The 18,652-nt window shown below is 40.1% G+C and overlaps 2 protein-coding genes across 2 annotated transcripts; both read left to right on the top strand.

Annotated features, from left to right (window-relative positions):
• The first annotated feature begins 4,952 nt into the window (after positions 1-4,952).
• LOC104451769 (disease resistance protein RPM1) lies at positions 4,953-10,874 on the top strand. Its single transcript, XM_039314469.1, has 5 exons — positions 4,953-6,164; positions 6,242-7,591; positions 9,693-9,864; positions 10,169-10,370; positions 10,529-10,874. The coding sequence occupies exons 1-5, from the start codon at positions 4,953-4,955 to the stop codon at positions 10,872-10,874; spliced, it is 3,282 nt and encodes a 1,093-aa protein (XP_039170403.1).
• A 4,653-nt stretch (positions 10,875-15,527) lies between these two features.
• LOC120294404 lies at positions 15,528-16,799 on the top strand. Its single transcript, XM_039314468.1, has one exon. The coding sequence runs from the start codon at positions 15,528-15,530 to the stop codon at positions 16,797-16,799; it is 1,272 nt and encodes a 423-aa protein (XP_039170402.1).
• Positions 16,800-18,652: the final 1,853 nt, after the last annotated feature.

Genomic DNA, 18,652 nt, shown 5'->3' with positions numbered 1-18,652 from the left:
ATATCTCCAGTTTCTAATCGATTTTTAATTGCGTTGTAATGACCATTGCAAATTAGCACGGTCGAGCAGTCGATTTTTGGTCGAATTCTCAAGTTTCTTGCGTTAAAATCCCTTAATGACTTCCCCATATAGTCTAGTTATCTCATGAGTGATCGGCTCAGAGAATAGCACTATAGTCATGTCAACGAAAGACCCGATTTATTCAATTAAAAATAGTATTGAAAATTTAGGATTTCACAGCTTCCCTTGAGCATAAACATGCTCATCGGGATAAGTACATTATCAGTGCCATAAGTTGTGTACGGTGCTCACTTTAGTGCCAAAAGTTTCCGTCGGATCACTTAAGTATCAAAAAAATTGAAAAATGATCATTTCAGTGCCAACGTTGATCCGGTTGGCTGAAAATCCGACATGATAGTTTTTTATTAATTTTTGACACTGATGCGGCTCTCCAGAGAGTACAGTCAGCATGTAAACTGTTAAACGACATCGTTTGGCCTCTTAAACCCCAAGTCAAAACCCTAAATCCCCAAATTGAGAGAGAGAGAGAGAGAGAGAGAGAGAGAGAGAGAGAGAGAGAGAGAAGCCACGGCAGCGTCGTCTTCTTCCCTGAAGAACAACACTAGCAGAGAGAGAGAGAGAAGCCATGGCGGCGTTGTCTTCTTCCCTGAAGAACAACATCAGTAGAGAGAGAGAGAGAAGCTATGGCGGCGTCATCTTCTTCCTCGAAGAACGACACTAGCACCAGCCACTCTCTGAGCAAAGCCCAATCCACCATCTCCATATGTGCCCTCCTTGTTTCCCTCGCACTCCTCATCTTCTCTCTCGCTCTGCACCTTCAACCCCCCTTCTTCCTCCTCCTCCTCCGCCCTTGTCTCCTATTTTCCCATCACTTCTTGGTCGAGTGATGGTGGCCGAGCACGGTGGCCGAGCACGGTGGCCGAGCGATGGTGACCGAGCAATGGTGGCCGAGCACGGTGGTGGCCGAGCGACGGTGGCCGAGCATGGTGGCCAAGCGATGGTGGCCAAGCATGCTAGGTCGGCGAGGATGAACAAAAAAAAAACCCCTAACTTCAATCCCAAATAAGCTATGCGGCGTTGTTTTTTCTAAGCCATCCACATAGGATGGCAAAACGACATCGTTTAAAGGGTTTATCGATTTTTTTTAAATATAAAAGCCACGTAATCATTTTGACCGAAATTTCTTACTAGTGGCACCAAAGTGATCGTTTTTCCTCCGATTTGGCACTTAATAATCCGACAAAAACTTTTGGTATTAAAGTGAGCGTCATACACAACTTATGGCACTGATAGTGTACTTCTCCCTATACTCACCCATCTCCAAGAACTGCTTCTTTACGACATGAACAGGGAGTTCATCTCTCGGCTCTGGAAGAACAGTGAAGATCGCAATTTGGTCAGCCACATCAGGGTCATCCATTCTTACACTCTAGGCTGGGATTGGTTGTGGGTGCGCCAGAATCTTTCTTGAAACTACAGCCTCATGCCTTGTGGTGTTTCTCTTCAAATTTCAACGTCGGCTAATTGATCTGTGCAGTCACACGAGCACAGAGTATGTGTGTCAGTGTCCTTTGTTGGTGCTCACTAGTTTTTTCCATAGCTATGGGTCATGAGCTCTGATCTGAAACTCTGTGATTTCAGTTTCGTTTGGCTTTCTCTGCTGTCAATAAATGGCACTTCAAATGTCAATCTCGATTCTTCCTTGTGGAAGTTGCTTATTGGTTCATATATTTGTTTTCCTACATTATGAGATGATGAAAGATCCCCACCAGATCATGGGGATCTTCAAGAAGTAAATCTTTGGTCTTTAACCCAATAAGACCGTGTTCTAATCGGCATTCAAATTGCCATGTGGTTCGTGGAATTGTCAGACAACTTGGTACTCAAGTTGGCTCTACAGAAAGCAACTCGTACACGCATCGAATTGAATAATGTCTGATTCATGAAGTTGGAAGGCGTAAGCAGCCGGTGCCATGGAGTTCGGCATCAGTGGTCTGTCGTGCCATATCCAACCGTTGACACAGATTTTTATTTGATTTTACGACAGAGATGTTTTGTCATGGATGTCGACATCAATTATTTTTGTCACAGCCCCAACTTGGCAAGAACAAAGGCAATAAAACAGCTATCCTCTTTTTCTTTTTTTTCCAAAAGATCATAACCTCAAACATAACCATATCCATATATATTTCATAAAAGGTTATTAGGTTACAATATCAGAGTTTTCTACAATCCATAAAAGAAGATATATACACATCTCCAACAAATAACTAACTCAGGAGCTCATTATAGCCATACACAACTCATACCCAAAAATCCTCTCTCACATAGATGATGGTTTCATCCCATATGCAGTTCCGAAAGAACTTGAAAAGCAAATAACATGAATGGAATAAGAGCTCACAATCGAGTGAGTAAAATATCTCTTCTAAGCAGATCGAGTATCCACTAAGTACATTTAAGACACAGAAAAAAAGATAACTCACTTACATCAAATTTAGAATATAACAAACTTACAAGATCAAAATGAGTTATTTATTACTTTAACGTAACTATAGTCGTAACAAAAATATTCTTTTCATTACTAATATAAAAAACAAATAATGAATGATTTAGTTTATTGATCAATCTAATCGAATCATAAGGCAATGATCTATTCCATTAATCAATTTCATGCTCAAATATTTAACCATGATTGCACACACCACCTTGTGAAAAGGAGACCAAGATTTCTCTCTTGACTAGGTCTTCTCCTATATTGCTAATAGCTAGCCCACAAGTATATTCTAAAGCTAGAATGCATACCTTCAAACTCCTCAATTGGCTCATAGAAACAATCCATCAACCTCAATCTCCAACTTTGACCCCCTAAAAAAAAAAAAAAAAATCTCCAATAACCAATGACTAAAATCAAAAACCATCTCAAAATTCAGGTCTAATAACCAAATTACATAATTTTTCATGATTTCAATTTATATCAAAGTACCTTTCCTACGATACATTCAAAAATCATGAGCTTTTCATGATTCTTTCATAAAAAGTTTCACCAACCATTTACAAGTAATTAACTCAAACTGTAATCAATGGAGACCTTTTCATTTCAATCAAACAAAATGGTAGTAAATGTTCAATCTGGATTTAAAGCAATAAATATCCAATCCATATCACTTTTGAAATGTGAGTTTACGAGCTTAATAAAAAGATAGCATCATTTGCTTTGAGAAAATCTAAAGCCAACAGAAGACTAAACAATATTAAAAATCGAGTAATACTCTAGTGTAATGGATGATACCGCTAAGCTATGCTTAACCATCGATAAAACTACACCAACACACTCTTTCTCCATTACGCATCTTATTCGTCACGTGTAACTCGTATTGAAACTTCAGAATTTTGTTTCAACCAAATTGTACTTGGAAATTGATCTTCATTGAATCCGCAACTCTACAATGCCCAAATCGACCATCTTCATGTAAATCTAAAGCTCAATAACAACGCATCGACCATCTTCATATAATTTGAAGTCAATAATAATTCAATCGAACCTCGTAATTCAATTTCACATAACTTCAATTTTAAGATTAAAATTACTCCGATTTAACGAATAATAAGCTTGAATATTTATACCGCGTTACAATTGGCAGTTGATTTGGATTATCGAAGAGTTCATGGGTTTGTTGGTGCCGCACCCACGTCCACCTCGCGCTTGCTAGATCGAAGAGTTCGAGGTCATCGACGACTAGTGAGGCTCGGCGACCTTGAGCTCGCCCGAGGTGAGCTCGTCCCTCACATGGTTGATTGCCAATGGACCGATTGTCGGCCTTCGCCGTGCCAATCACCAAATGAGGAAGATGGGAGAAGAAAGAAAGAAGAAAGGAAAAGGGAATATAAAAAATAATTCTAATTTCAATTTTTGTAATGCTAAAGAGGGAAAGAGTGTGCGTGAGCCTTGGGTTCCAACCCATTTAGATTCATTTGTATTAGGTTTTTAATTTTTAAACCCATTTACATAGACTACTCAAGATTTAAGTGACCCAAAAGAACTAAATTTATTTTTGCTTGGACCACTCCAATCCGTATATGTTATTCCTGATGCAAATTGCAAGATGCATGTTTCCAAAAGCTAGTTTGCAATAAATCCTAAAATATGGATCGATACCAGCGCATCAACCATCTAATACACCGGATTCCAATCCCATTCCAATGCGCATCTCTATATTCAACATGGCCTTAGAGGCCAACCCAGGCAGGCATCTTCGATCGACCCAGCATCGATTCCACCCAGTACACCCACCACGACCAACTAGAGACTCACATGGGCGCGAGGTCAACCTAGCGCCAAAAACATCACGAGAATTCCACCATTTTAAATCTTAAGGCAAGATTCGACAAACTACCGAGCAGATCAAGAACTATTAAAAAATCTTAAGGCAAGATTCGATAAACGCGAGCGAGTTATCGCTGGAGAAAGTCCTTGGATTTGCTTCTATTGACAAAGTAGCCCCTTCTTCTTCGTGCGATAGCCTTGCATTTTAACCACCGTACTTAGGGATGGAAGTGGGATCGGTTTCCCGCTGAATATATTATAAACGCGAGCGAGTTACTTATTTGAAACCCGTGCATTGAAAATCTCCCATTAAAAAATCTACGGAGTATCAAAATTCAACATTGAAAGAATTCAAGATCAGCGGATCTTAAAAATTTAACATCTAACAATAATTAGGAGATGCATAAAATGGGGCTATAAGTCAGTCTTCGAAAGATTCCTGCAAAAGACAAGAGTGCCTTGCGGTGGCTACCAGCTCGTACACTTAAAAAGGCTTCCTAGTCTTCGAAAGATTCCTGCAAAAGACAAGAGTGCCTTGCGGAGGCTACCAGTTCGTATACTTAAAAAGGCTTCCTTTTCTCCTTCATGGTGTTAGCGAGCAAAAATGGCTAGCCTAGCTGTTGAAGCAACACTGGGATTGGTGGAGATATTCTCCTCCTTAATCCTCAAAGAGATCAACCAGAAAAAAGATGTGAAGGATGATATTGATAGCATCACGAGCTCGTTGACCATGATGCGAGCTTTCCTGAACGACGAAGGAGGAACTCGAGGTAACCAGCGTCATGAGGACAAGGTACGCCAAATTCGAGATTTTGCATTTGCTACTGAGGACGCTCTCGATGAGTTCATGTTCCACGTCTCGCACCATATTCATGCGCACAAGATCACGAAATTTGCACACGTGGTTGCTCATTTTTTTCCAGAAAAGTTAGCCTTTCATGAACTGTCCTCCGAGATCAAAAGAATTAGATCTCGAATCCAAAATTTTATAGAAGTTTATCAACTGTGCGCTGGAAATACTAGTTCTGGAGAAGGCGGGAGCTCTAATGGGTGGTCTGAAGATCATTTGTTCCACCAATTAATTGAAGAAGATGATATCGTGGGTTTCGAAGAACATGTGGAAAGCGTTTGTAATCAGTTGCTATCCAGAGAACCCTGCCTTTCCACGATTTCCATAGTGGGTCTTCCTGGTTCGGGTAAAACGGTTCTCGCCAAGCAGGTTTATGAGTGCAAGAGAGTTCAGGGGCATTTCGAGTTCCGTGCTTGGGCGCATGTCTCTCGTTCCTTAAAGCTCGATGAGGTTTTAAGGAGCATATTAACACAATTTTTTCCTGGGATTGGTGGGTCAATTCTCACAAATGAAGTTGCCATGAGAGAAATTTTAAATAAATATGTGCAGCAGCAACGGTTCCTTGTTGTTCTGGACGACATATGGAGAATGCGAGATTGGGAACTGATTATAAATGTATTTCAGAATGGTTCCAGTGGCAGTAGAATATTGTTCACTTCTCGCGACAGCAATGTGGGCGCGTCTTGTGTCGAATACCCCAAATATGTCCATGAACTTAATGGTTTACCATGGAAAAAAGCATCAAACCTATTCTGTAAGAAGGCTTTCCGGAGCTGCAACGGGATTTGCCCCCCCGAGTTGGAGGATTGGTCCGAGAAAATAATTAAGAAGTGTGAAGGGCTTCCCTTAGCAGTAATAGCAGCAGGCAACCTCCTATCAGGAAGCGGCAAATTCCATATGAATGGAAGAAATTGCACGACAGCCTTGGAGACAATCTTCCTGTTATGGGGATTATTCTATTACCAAGTTACGAGGACCTCCCGAGCAATCTAAGAAGCTGCTTTTTGTACTTTAGCATTTTTCCTGAGGACTATTCTATTCAGCGGCAAAGATTGATCCGCCTATGGATAGCTGAAGGATTTGTGAAGGAAGCGAGGAACACATCGCTGGAGGAAGTTGCAGAGAATTATCTTAATAAGCTCGTTCAGAAGAATCTGGTTCATGTGACAGCGAGGGATATAGATGGACGGGTGAGAAGTTGCCGTGTCCTGAATCTTGTTCATGACTTCATCATTGCCAAGGCTGTGGAAGAGAACTTTGTTAGATCCGCATCCACAGGAAGCTCATTGTCACAGGAAAGAATCCGGCGCCTATCTGCTCAAACAGAAAATTGCACAAATGTTGAACTTAGTGAAACATCAGGTCATGTTCGGTCTGCTTTTATGTTTGGGGGAGGAAAGTTTTCGAACTTGGAGTTTTTCCGGTTGTTGAAGGTTTTAGATATGCAAGGCGCTCCGCTGGAGGATTTCCCCATCGATATTGTCAAACTTGTGCTTCTAAAGTACCTGAGTTTGCGAAAGACAAATGTCAAGACAGTTCCCAAGTCCATAAAGAAGCTTGCCCTCCTCGAAACCTTGGACCTCAAACAAACTAGTGTCACGTGGCTTCCAGGGAGCATTTTTCGGCTGCACCTTTTGCGTCATCTTCTAGTTTATAAATATGACGTGAAGAACTACGTGACTTTTGATGGTGCAAAGGGCATAGAGATGCACAGTGGAAGGGGGGCCTTATCTAAAATACAGAAGTTGTCACTCGTGAAGGCTACAACAGAGCTTATTCAGAAATTGGATGCTATGATCCATTTGAGGAAGCTTGGACTCATAAATTTGAAGAGTAAGGACGGGAGAAAAGTATGTGGATCCATCCAGAAAATGGAGCATCTCTCAACACTTGATCTACAAGCAGATTCAGGGGACGATCTAGAATTGGATCATATCCAGATCAAGCCCGGGTTTGAGGTTCTTCAACACCTTTACTTAAAAGGGCAACTGAAAGAATTACCCAGTTGGGTTTCTTCCCTGCAGAGTCTCATCAAAGTCGGCCTAAAGTGGTCGAGATCAGACTTCAGCCCGCTTCCAGCTCTTCAGGCTTTGCCTAATCTGATGGAGCTCGATATGGCCGATGCTTTTACGGGGCAAACACTGGAGTTCTCGAAGAACACGTTCAGTAAACTGAAGATACTTCAGATTGAACAATTCCGTGAGCTGAGCATGGTGGTTGTGGAGGTCGGTGCAATGCCTGCTCTTGAAAAGTTGACGTTCTGTAAGTGCGATAAATTGAATATGCTTCCCTTGGGCATAGAAAATCTCACTTGTCTCCAAGAACTGCTTCTGTACGACATGAATGGGCAACTCATCGATCGGCTCCGCAAGAACAGTGAGGATCGTAATTTGGTCAGCCATGTCAGGGTCATTCGTTCTTATACTCTAGGCCAGGGTGAGTTATGGTTCCCCCAGAATCTTTCTTGAAACAACGGCCTCATGCCTCGTGGTGTCTCCCTTCGAATTTCAGCACCGGCTAATTGATCTGTGCAATCGCGCGGGCACGGAGCTTGTGTGTGGTGTCGTTTCTTGCTGCTTTTTACCTCAGTTACGGGTCATGAGTTCTGATCTGAAACTCCATGATTTCAGTTCCGTTTGTCTGTCTTTGCTTTCAATAAAAAGGACTTCGAATGTCGATCTTGAGTCTTACTTACTGGAGTTGAGTGTCGCTTCATATGTATGTTTTTTTTTCTACATTTTGAGATGATAAAAGATCCCCCACCAGATCATGGAAATCTTTAAGTTGGTCTTTAACACAATATGACCATGAACTTGGCATTCATTGGATTACTGCCTTTATTCATTAATCGAAGCTCTAGACCGCGTACAGATAAATGTCAAATTGCCATGTGGTTCCAGAAATTGTCAAACAACTTGGTACCCAAGTTGGCTCTAAACAAAGCAACCTAGTGCGTGCATTTAATTGAACTAGTAATTCGTCCCATTCTCATATTCTTGACTGGAGGCAAATCTTCAATTTAATTAAAAAAGATAGAGACGGAGAGGCTCTAAGGCTCTATTTATTTCATGAAAAATAACTTTCAAGAAAAGGTTTTTTGAATTTTCCGGTATTTGATCTAGGAAAACATTTTCCATCAATGGAAAAAATAAAACCTTCAAAACTGCGCCCTCCTTTCACCCAGACCAAGCGTGTTCTCTTCCGTGCATTCCTTTTACTTATTATTATTATTACTATTTTTAGTCTTTTTTTCTTTTTTAATTCAAAATTTAAATTATTTTTTTATTTCTTTTCTTTTTTCCTCTTCTTTAACGGCCATAGGTGAGGTACAAGCTCGCCCAAGGCCAATTAAGCATGAGCTTGTCATAATCAAATTAGATATTTCATACTAAACGATGGAGAATATTTTTAGTTGTTTTCATGTTTTAGGCAAATACCGAAAATTATTGCCATTTTCCTTTAAAATAACTTCTTGGAAAATATTTTTCCAAACTCTTTTTCTTGGGCTGATTTTTGGGCTTCTTTGTGAGATATAATTGGAACTTAGGGTAAAATTGTTAATATTATTTAGGTATTATCTTTTAATATGCTAATTTTTGTTTTAAGATGAAGTAGGTAAATTACTTTATAATTAAATCGTATTTATATAATATATAATGCAATTAATGCAAGTGTGTTGCAAATTAACTTTGTTAGAAATTTGCCATTACAACCCATTCCTTTCCCCATAACCCCAAAAAAAAAAAAAAATCATTACCTTCCACCAAACTTGTTTTTTACAGTCAAACATAAGAACATCAATTCCATTCAATTCCCACACGGAAAAGACGGTATTGGCATCAGTATTTCATTCCATTCAGTTCTTTATCCATTCCATTTTTAGAAATCATTCCCTTTCGTCATACCAAAGCAACACTATATGCATTTATAAGATGATATATCCTCTTCATGGTATAATTCCAATTCTAGGAGATCAGATATGTACGCGTCCCGTGAACAAAGATTTTCCTATGCTTAGGGTTAATCTGCATATTGTTACAAAACCAAAAAAAAAAATTCTCACTGAACTTTTTAGATTTCATGGGGAGCTCAATTTGAGCTTTGACTGTGATGTTCGAATCTTCTTGTTTTAAACGAAAATCCATCGCTTATATTCGTCTTCGGGGTCATCAAGGTAATGTTAGTCAGTCCTCTTGCCATTTATTCTTCTCAAGATCCTGAGAACATGAAAGGTCGTTCATGCATGGATGTATCAAGCTTCTTGGAAAATGAAGCTTTCAAACCCTAATTTCTTGGAAGAATAAAAAGAGGAGACATCGCTATTTCCATTGAGCCGAGCACTTGCATTTACTGTTCTGATCAGGCGCAGTGACCTCTGGTATTCAAGATATATATATACGCAGTGACCTCTGGTATTCGAGATATATATATATAAGGATCGATGGAAGCTGTAACGATTTAGCTCCAAGCTGATGAGGTTTGGATTGATGGCAGAGAACTGGGATCGGAATGGACGTGGGCATGTCCGACGACGGGAACGGTTCAAGCACTCCAGTGGGGATGGGCATGTCCGACGACGGAAATGCGTCAACCACTCCAGTGGGAATGGACGTGTCGGCCGAGAGAAACACATCAAGCATTACAGGATTTCCATTGGATACAGCATGTGGGCGAGGGTGATTTTTCCTTTGCAGCTTGCTTTTCGGCTCCGCTACTAACATGGTTGCCACCTCGCTCGACTCGAGAGGTACCCGTGCAAGATCACATGCCTCGGCTACTTTTTTGGAATTCAGTCAATCGCGTGGTAGAGAAAATAGACATAATTTTACACCAGAGCTCGCTAAAAAGTCCGACGATATTCTCAATGTCTCTCTGGCAATATCAACATCGAGAAACCTAAAGCATTGTCTATCTTTACCATTTCCCTAGCTCTCATTTTAGTAAATTTTCATTTCACATTTTATTCTTAGACATGATAAAGATGAATTATTCAAGATCAGCGGTTGACAACTTGGAAAAGATCGAGGGCTTTGGGGGCACAGTTTTGCATGAAGTGAACGCCCATACCATGAACAAACACCCCATTCTCAGGCGCATATCCTTCGATCGAATCGTCTACAATTTTCCTCATGCTGGCTTCTACGGCCCCGAGGAATCCTTACTCCAGATAGAGTTAGTCTCCAACTCTCGAGAATTTCTTTCTTTTAAAAGCTGACATCCATATTGTCCCATAAACGCGTGCCTTGATCTTTCCTTCTATCTGTAATGATCTATCCCACATTGCAAATTTAGCTATATCGACGGCAATAAAAGGAAAGTCTGATTTTCAGGCTTCACCGAGATCTGGTCAGAGGCTTGAAGAATGCGAAAACGATGCTCACTGAGGATGGAGTGATTCATGTGACGCACAAGACGGCTCATCCATACAGCAAGTGGGAGATCGAGAAGCTGGCCGAGGAACAAGGCCTGTTTTTGGTTGAGAAAGTGCGATTCTCGGTGAGGGATTATAAAGGGTATGTTAATCGGAGAGGCAAAAGCCCCAATTGTTATAGTACTTTTCCAATCGGAGAAGCCTCTACTTACAAGTTTAGCAAAAATGATCACGCAGTACATCGCGATAATGCTCTGCTTAACTTGAGCTTAGCCGATCTTGTTGAGCATGCTCGAGCGAAATAATCACTTGGTAGTGTATGTGGCGGTGTAGTTCCAAGCAGTCATCTCCAGCAGTGCTTAGAAGAAAAGGCTTTAATTTCGCAGTCCAGCGAGGAATGGAGTACTTCATTTTTGTGCATGTTTCGGCAATGAAACTAGTTGTACGTAATTTCCATGAAATTTCTCCAAAATTGATTATACATGACTTTTGCCCCGCTATAATTTATTTTCCCTTCAATAAAAATAGTCAATTTTTGTTTTCTTTAATTTAGCGTTCAAAATTCTGTGAACATTTCATCAGAAACTACTAACTTTTTATCCTTAATATCAACACCATGACCCAACGCCCCACTCTCAAAGACAAATCTTTCGACCGAATCATCTCAAATTTCCCTTAGGATGAATTTTGCGGTCAGGAGCATTCAAGTTCCAAATTGAGTAAGCATGCATGTTCTATGTTCGATTATGAAGTTAATCAAACAGGACGATTTGGACCAGCCTACGTAGGTCTATACTAAGTTGTGGATCATATAAATAAATTAATGCAAGTGCGCCAAGCCGATGCTAATTGAGGACGATGAGGTTCATGCGTAAAACGGCTCATCCGTTTGACAAGTGGGAAATAGAAAAGCTGGCTGAGGAGCCAGAATTGCGCTTGGTTGAGAAGGCACGGTTCACAGAGTAGGACTATTCAGGGTATTGCAATGAGGGAGGTGGAGGGAGGAGGTGCGACGAGAGCCTTCCTGTCGGGCAATGCTTGACTTACAAGTTTGCCCTTCCTACTCATGGCGCTTCACCAAATCAATAATTTACACCATCAGTTATCCCTCCAAGAAGACGAAGGGTTTTGGTGTTTTGGGCTTGCTCATCGGTTGGTAATTGCTGTGTTACCATCCACGGTTATTATTATTATTTTTCTGTCCGAAGGAAAATTTTCATTTCACGTGAAGGAGATGCACATAACTTTAAGAGAAAGATGCAAATCCCACAAAACAAGTAAATCTGAAAGATAAATCAATTTGATACACCTTGTAAAGATTCGCTCATTCCACAAATTTGAGTTTATCATAACATCAAAGTACAATCGATAGCGATCACCGAATCTCATATCAACATCGGTGATAAATACTTGTCAAGATTTCCCTTTCTAGTAGTTACTTTTTGCCAAAAAGTGGTGTGCACCTAGATTCGTGCATCCCTAGCACCATCAATGTATAAAGACAATAATAATAGTAACAAGTTGAAAGAGCATAGAAAATACCTCGTAAATTTTAGATTTTTGGACAAAAAAAAATTACAGATTTATATCCACATCAAAATGGAGGAGCACCCAAATCTAAATCTAGCTCCAGATGAGGAAAGAAAACCTGTAAAAGAGATACCAGTCAATCACAAAATCACTTTCGGATAAGTCGACTGCTGAAGGCAACAACAGGGAGCCTTAGAGACTTGCGGAGCGCTCGACTATGTTATAGTCCATGGCTGAGTGGTTCTATATCGGTGGCGTATGTGATATGTAAATAAAGCTTCAAACTATTGGTTGCTTCTTGTGAATAGTAATTTGCACGAGACTTAAGATGAATCCATTGCGTTGACTAGAAAAGGAATGGAGGGAAAGAAAGCAGTTTTCCTGGAAGGTGAGAGAGACTTCTCTTTTGGATCGGGGAGAGAGATTAGATGACGAAATATTGGGAAGATAGAATGGAGAGAGTTGACGTTCAAGATATTTCAGTAGATTAAGATGCTGCCGGGTATGTACCAAACTAACTTCTAAACCAAGAGACGTATGTAGTTTTTGTTCAAAATATATGATGAACAATTAGGAAGAACAATGAAGTCAGATTTTGAAATGTGATATCATTTTCTTTAAGGAATTATTTGCCCCACAACATTGTTAATGGTCACTAGTAAATTTCTTTCATCATACAACAAAATCTCAAGTGAAAATATTATATAGCAATTATAGTATTTCTCCAGGATCTCTCAAAAGATAACAATTGAAAATTATGGTTGTATGTCTTTTGAAAGAAAACGAAATTAGAAGAAAAGATCATTATTAAACAAACACATTCAATAATTAATAGTAAAAATGAGAAATTATATCCGAACAGACATAACCTTCCAAAGATTAAGAGGTTACATCCGAACAATTACGAACTCTAGGATAATGGTTAGAAGAAGTAATAAAATTCAGAATTAAAATCATTCCTTCATAAACAGTCGCATTGTTTTGATAAAACGCTACAATTAATTTTTTATAATTATGAATTTGAATTTTTACAATTTAAAAAATGATCGTTGATTATTATCAAATCTCATCCATGTGTGTACTCACATCCTTTCATTGTGGAACAAGGTAAGAATTTTGTTTTACAAATAAGCTAGTAGTGTTTGTATTATTATAATAAGATTGACTTTGTCACTAAAACCGCGATTTAAACCCTAAAATAATAGCTAATCAGATCTGGCAAATGTGTCAATGATTTAGTCGGGTAAAGGAGCGCATATATCATGCCTGGAGTGAAAAGTTTTTAAGTTACTTGGGCCTAACCGATGTGGTGTTTTCATGGTACAGCAAGAGATAATTATACAGATGGCAATGCACTGCAACAAATGCAGATCAAAGGCCATGAGGATTCTACCGAAGCAAATGGTTAGTAATTACTGATTTTATTTTCTTTCGGAAGAAAGAAAAAAAATAAAAATATATATATGATTGGTTCTTAATCTCTTCGTAATTTTTTCATTTTCTGAGATTTCATTCCTGTTCTTTACTTATTAATTTGAACTGCCCACACGTCGCATATTATTTCAATTTGATGTGTTTTCTCAAATTTCGAATGTGGTGGATGTTTTTTTTTTTTTTTTTTTTGGTCGGAAATAGCGGTATTATAGATTAAGAGGTAAAGATACAACCGCTAGTTACAGCTTCAGCATACAAAAGATGTAAAAGCTGGGAAGGGGGAAAAGCGGGCCAATTGTTGGGAAGCAAAGAAAGCCCATGGGACTTAGCAACCCAATCAGCTATGAAGTTTGCAACTTGTCGACAGTGCCGAATGTGAAGAAAAGGAAAAGAGGGCAAAAGTGCCCTAGCTTTGGCGATCAAAGAACGATGCTGCCATGGAGACGAAAGGGGGTTGAGCACAGCATCCACCAACACCGAGCAGTCCGATTCCAGCAGCAGATGATGTTTATCCAGACCTTTCTGCAGCAGAAAATTTAAGGTATACACCAGCGCCTGAATCTCTGATTGTAGAGCAGAGGAGGCGGTAATCGTTGCTGTAAAACTAGTAATAAGGCGTCCCACAAAGTCTCGGCAAACACATGCGATTGCACCTTCCTATGGGGAGGTAGGGTAGGCGCCATCAATGTTGATCTTAAGAGCACGGGTGCGGGGGATGCCACCGATGATCGAATCGGGAAGGACCCGTCGCGAGACGTGGTCGACACGCGAGATAGGAGATGAGCGAGCGTCGCCTGAGCTACACGCACCACCTGTTCAAGGCGATAAACTTCTTTGACGGAAGATAAAGTCATTCCTATTCTTCCATAGATGCCAGAGAATAGAAGCCACCATCTTCAGTCCAGGTACATCAGAGCTGTTCTCCAGTAGGTCTACAAGACATTTATCAATTTGACTAGCTGTAGCCATTATTGTTGCAAGGTTTACCTGTGGATGTGACCAAATAGACTTGGTGGTAGGACATGAATGGAAAATGTGTTCTGCTGTTTCAGGTAGTTGAGTTGTGCACATAGTACAGATGGGGTCAGGGATGATATGCCGGTGGAACATATTATCTTTTGTAGGCAGGGCGTTTTGACATAGAGACCACATGAAAATGCGAACCTTTGGGGGGCTTTGTAAATGCCAAATAGATGACCATAGCTTCCTAGGTGGTTGGTAGGAAGAGGAAGGCAACTCGAGATAGCACTTTGGATGTATGATCTTTTATGTAATTGTAGGCACTCTTAACCGTATACTTACCATTTAGCTGGCCTTTCCATATAAGCAAATCAGAAAGATAGGAAGGTCTAATTGGCAAAGACAGAATTTCACTTACTAGCTGAGGATCAAAACTTTGTCGAAGGAGGGATTCATTCCATGCAGCCTGAGTTGGTAGAATAAAATCAGCTACCTTTGTCGCTTCTCCTCTAGGTGCAGGGCCTCCTATAACACCACTAGATAGCCACTTGTCCTCTCTAATATTAATCTTCTGACCATTACCAACAGACCATTGAACATTATCTGAGATAGAATCCCTCCCAATTAAAAGACTATTCCATCCCCAAGAAGGTCTTACTCCTTTTTCAGCCCTCATGAACTCCAATGTATGAAAATATAAGCCTTTAAAAAGACGACCCCATAAAGTAAGCGGTTCATGTATTAGTCGCCAAGCCTATTTGCCTAATAGAGCGTTATTAAACGCCACAAGATCTCGGAAACCCATACCACCATTGTCTTTTCTAGTTTTAAGAATATCCCAATTTTTCCAATGGACCCCAGATGTTTGACCACTCTGTTTCCACCAAAATCTTGCAACTTGCTGCTCAATGGTCTTGCAGATAGATAGTGGAATCTTAAATATGGACATGGCATATTGTGGTATTGCTTGGACAACCGATTTAAGCAGGATTTCCTTTCCCTCGTAACTGTGTCTCACCGAAGTGGCTGGAATTATGGATCCTCCAACTAAGGGCTCCTCCGGGACAGCCAGTCCTGTCCATGGAACTGACGCTCGTCTTGCTGCTCTCTGTAACCGAATGGGACGACTATGGTCCGAGCAAACAATCGAAGTTTGTGAGGTAGCTGCACCACAGGACAAAGTGGAGGAGTGCAAATTAACTCTAGTGGGTAAGGTTCTAACTATACAGACCATTAATTCACAAGCATTCCAGAATACTATGAAATTAGCTTGGCGCACAGAAAATGTAGCCATACATCAGAGTGAAGAAGGTCTGTATGTGATTAAATTTAAATCAGAAGCAGATAAGCAACGGATTCTGGATGGTGGCCCTTGGCGATTTTCAAATCATCTAGTTATTTTAAAGCCTTGGCTTCCTAATACCCCTTTACACTGCTATGATTTCTCTAAGTGCGAGTTCTGGATGCATGTTATTGGGCTACCTCTAGAGTGGTATACAAACAGCATGCTTCGTAAAGTAGTTCGTCGTGTTGGTCGGGTGCTGATAGTGAAGTTTGAACAGAATAATGCTCTACCCCTCAAAGCTGGAAAAGTCAGAGTAGAATTAAATTTACAGCAACCTCTCATCCCGGGTCAGCTCATTCAATTGGATGGAAAGACAATTTGGTTAGACTTTCGCTATGAGCGATTATCTCACTACTGTTACTCTTGCGGGGTTATTGGTCATTATGCTACACATTGTACAACTTACCCCTTTGACATTGAAAAAGCTGACAACAAGGACAATCTTTATTATGGAAATTGGTTGCGTGCAGAGGTTAATCAACATAGTCCTTTTTGGAATACCTTTTATGGAACCAAGTTGTCTACTAATGAGGTTGAGGAAGTCATCCCTGAAACTCCACATTCGCCAACGGGTCTTATTCCTGCCACTCAACCACATATTAATACTTCAACGGAGGATTTGCACATACCCAATGAAGGCCAAATTATTACTGCGGCTGCTCCGCTCCAATGGAAGCCTCTTGCACCAGTTGCTAAGGATCCTATTACAAGAAAATTACCCGCCAAGTTAAAGCAAGCTGAAACAGGTCCATCTAGATTGAAGAAGTTGAAGCACTCTCACTTACTCCCTAAAGCGGGTCCAATGAAAAAAGCAAAGCGTTTTGGAAATTCAGATAAGTCTTTACACATACCTGAGGCTCTTGATGACACCCATCTGCAGGAGAATCCAATCTTTATTGCTGATGAACCTGACGCTTGGGCATTGGTGGCTAGCCCTAAACAGCCACCAAGTTACAAATGAAGATTATTAGTTGGAACTGTCAGGGGTTGGGCAATCCCCTGACAGTTCGTGCCTTGAGGGCAATGGTGGCCCAGGAGCAACCGGATATTCTTTTTTTAATGGAAACAAAAAATCGGGATTTGTTTCTTCAACGGATCCAAACAAGGTTACGTTTCTCAATGAGTATGATAGTTAATCCTACTAGTTTTGCTGGCGGTTTAGCCACTTTTTGGAACACCGGGGTTGATTTAACAGTTGAATGGCAGACTTCTTCTTTATTACATATGCTGTGTACTGATAAATCGAATGGAGTTATTATGCACCTTACCTGTTTATATGCACCAGTTGTTTTCCATCTCAGACAACACTTTTGGGATGAATTATGACAAATCAGTAGGTCTAATATGCTCCCCTGGCTATGTATCGGTGACTTCAATGACATCCTCTACCCCTGGGAGAAATCAAGTAAGCGACCAGCTGATAAAAACCATATGCAAACCTTTTGTCAGATGGTTAATGACTGTTCTTTGATGGAGGTTCCCACTAAAGGTTGCTCCTTTACTTGGACTAACAATCAGTCTGCAAATGACTGTGTAAAGGAAAAATTGGATAGGGTGTTTTGCACTATGGAATGGCGTCTTACCTTTCCTACTGCTGAAGCCTTTGTTTTGCCTCCGCTTGGGTCCGATCATTGCCCTATTCTTCTAACTACTGCAGCAGATTGTTCAAGAACATAATCACGAGAGTTGTGAAACTGCGAAATTACAACAGAAAAGTGACATGCAGAAGGGTTGATGAAGCGGGATTGTTGCAATTGAGATGGAATTGACGAATAGAAGAAGGAAAAGTTCAGATGAGACCCATTAGCGACCGGCGAAGATGATCAGTAATTTGGGACTGAAGACAGGACACCCTTTGTTGGAGGAAAAAACGAAGATGGGTAAAGGAAAATTAGCCAATCCATGGGCGAAGCCAAGGTAGAAGATGAGATGATATCTGGAAGAAGATAAAGAGGAGTAGAAGATGAAAGTCCGAAAACACAAGGAGAAGACTACCAGGGGTAGAGGAAAACTCGACAAAACGAGAGAATTCGAGCTCGTCAATCAGATAGACTTTGATTAAAGCAACATTGACACAAATGGATGAATGTGGTGGATGTTGGTTGCTTGTTTATACAAACAAATGAAATTGTGTTTTTATTTTTGGTCCCACATAAGAAGGTTGAGGAAGTGGGCCATTATATATGCGTGGGTGTCTTCTAGCTTGTTCTAAAGAAGAAAATGGGCCGTGGGCTAGACTCCATAATATCCACGGATGGGTGCGTGATTTTGGCGTGATTAGTAGATGTACTTAGCACTAATACTTATTTTTTTATCTAGTACAGTTATCTTGCTAATATTTATTAGTCGAAAGGTTGTATTTGTTCAATTGATATCTTCACAAGTTATGAAATTTGGAACTATAAAAAAATTTAATCAATGTTTTTTTTATTATCATTTTGTTCAGAATTTTATGTCTTTTGATGTAACATTTGAAAACGTGCATATTCATTTTGCAACATTTCCCAAAGGATTGCCTCTATTTATTAAGACTGAGACAAGTACGTCGGTTCTGGAAAAAATGAAAATTAACTTCGAGTTGTCTTTCCAAAAAATACAACTATCATTTCAATTGTTTCCATTGAGACTTTATTGTATCCTAGAGAATTTTTTCCAATAACTATTAACAACATTGTGGGGGCAAATAATTCATTAAAGAGAGCATTATCAAGCCTCAAAATCTGACTGCATTGTTCTTCCCGGTTGTTCATCATATTTTCTTACCGATGGATATATAGGAAATGTCATTTCCGTGGCGATAAGAAGGCCAGAATG

The sequence above is a fragment of the Eucalyptus grandis genome, chromosome 6 (genome assembly GCF_016545825.1).
Source record: "Eucalyptus grandis isolate ANBG69807.140 chromosome 6, ASM1654582v1, whole genome shotgun sequence".
Lineage (NCBI taxonomy): Eukaryota > Viridiplantae > Streptophyta > Magnoliopsida > Myrtales > Myrtaceae > Eucalyptus > Eucalyptus grandis.
The sequence above is the reverse complement of the archived record's forward strand: the minus strand, read 5'-3'. Positions and strand labels throughout refer to the sequence as shown.

What these genes read in the sequence shown, in the direction of transcription:
- LOC104451769 (XM_039314469.1), top strand. Translation starts at nt 4,953, where the DNA reads ATGGCTAGCCTAGCTGTTGAAGCAACACTGGGATTGGTGGAGATATTC. An exon ending in ATTTCCATTGGATACAGCAT is followed by an intron (nt 9,865 to 10,168) that starts GTGGGCGAGGGT and finishes TTTTATTCTTAG; the next exon opens with ACATGATAAAGATGAATTAT. An exon ending in GAATCCTTACTCCAGATAGA is followed by an intron (nt 10,371 to 10,528) that starts GTTAGTCTCCAA and finishes TCTGATTTTCAG; the next exon opens with GCTTCACCGAGATCTGGTCA.
- LOC120294404 (XM_039314468.1), top strand. Translation starts at nt 15,528, where the DNA reads ATGGATCCTCCAACTAAGGGCTCCTCCGGGACAGCCAGTCCTGTCCAT.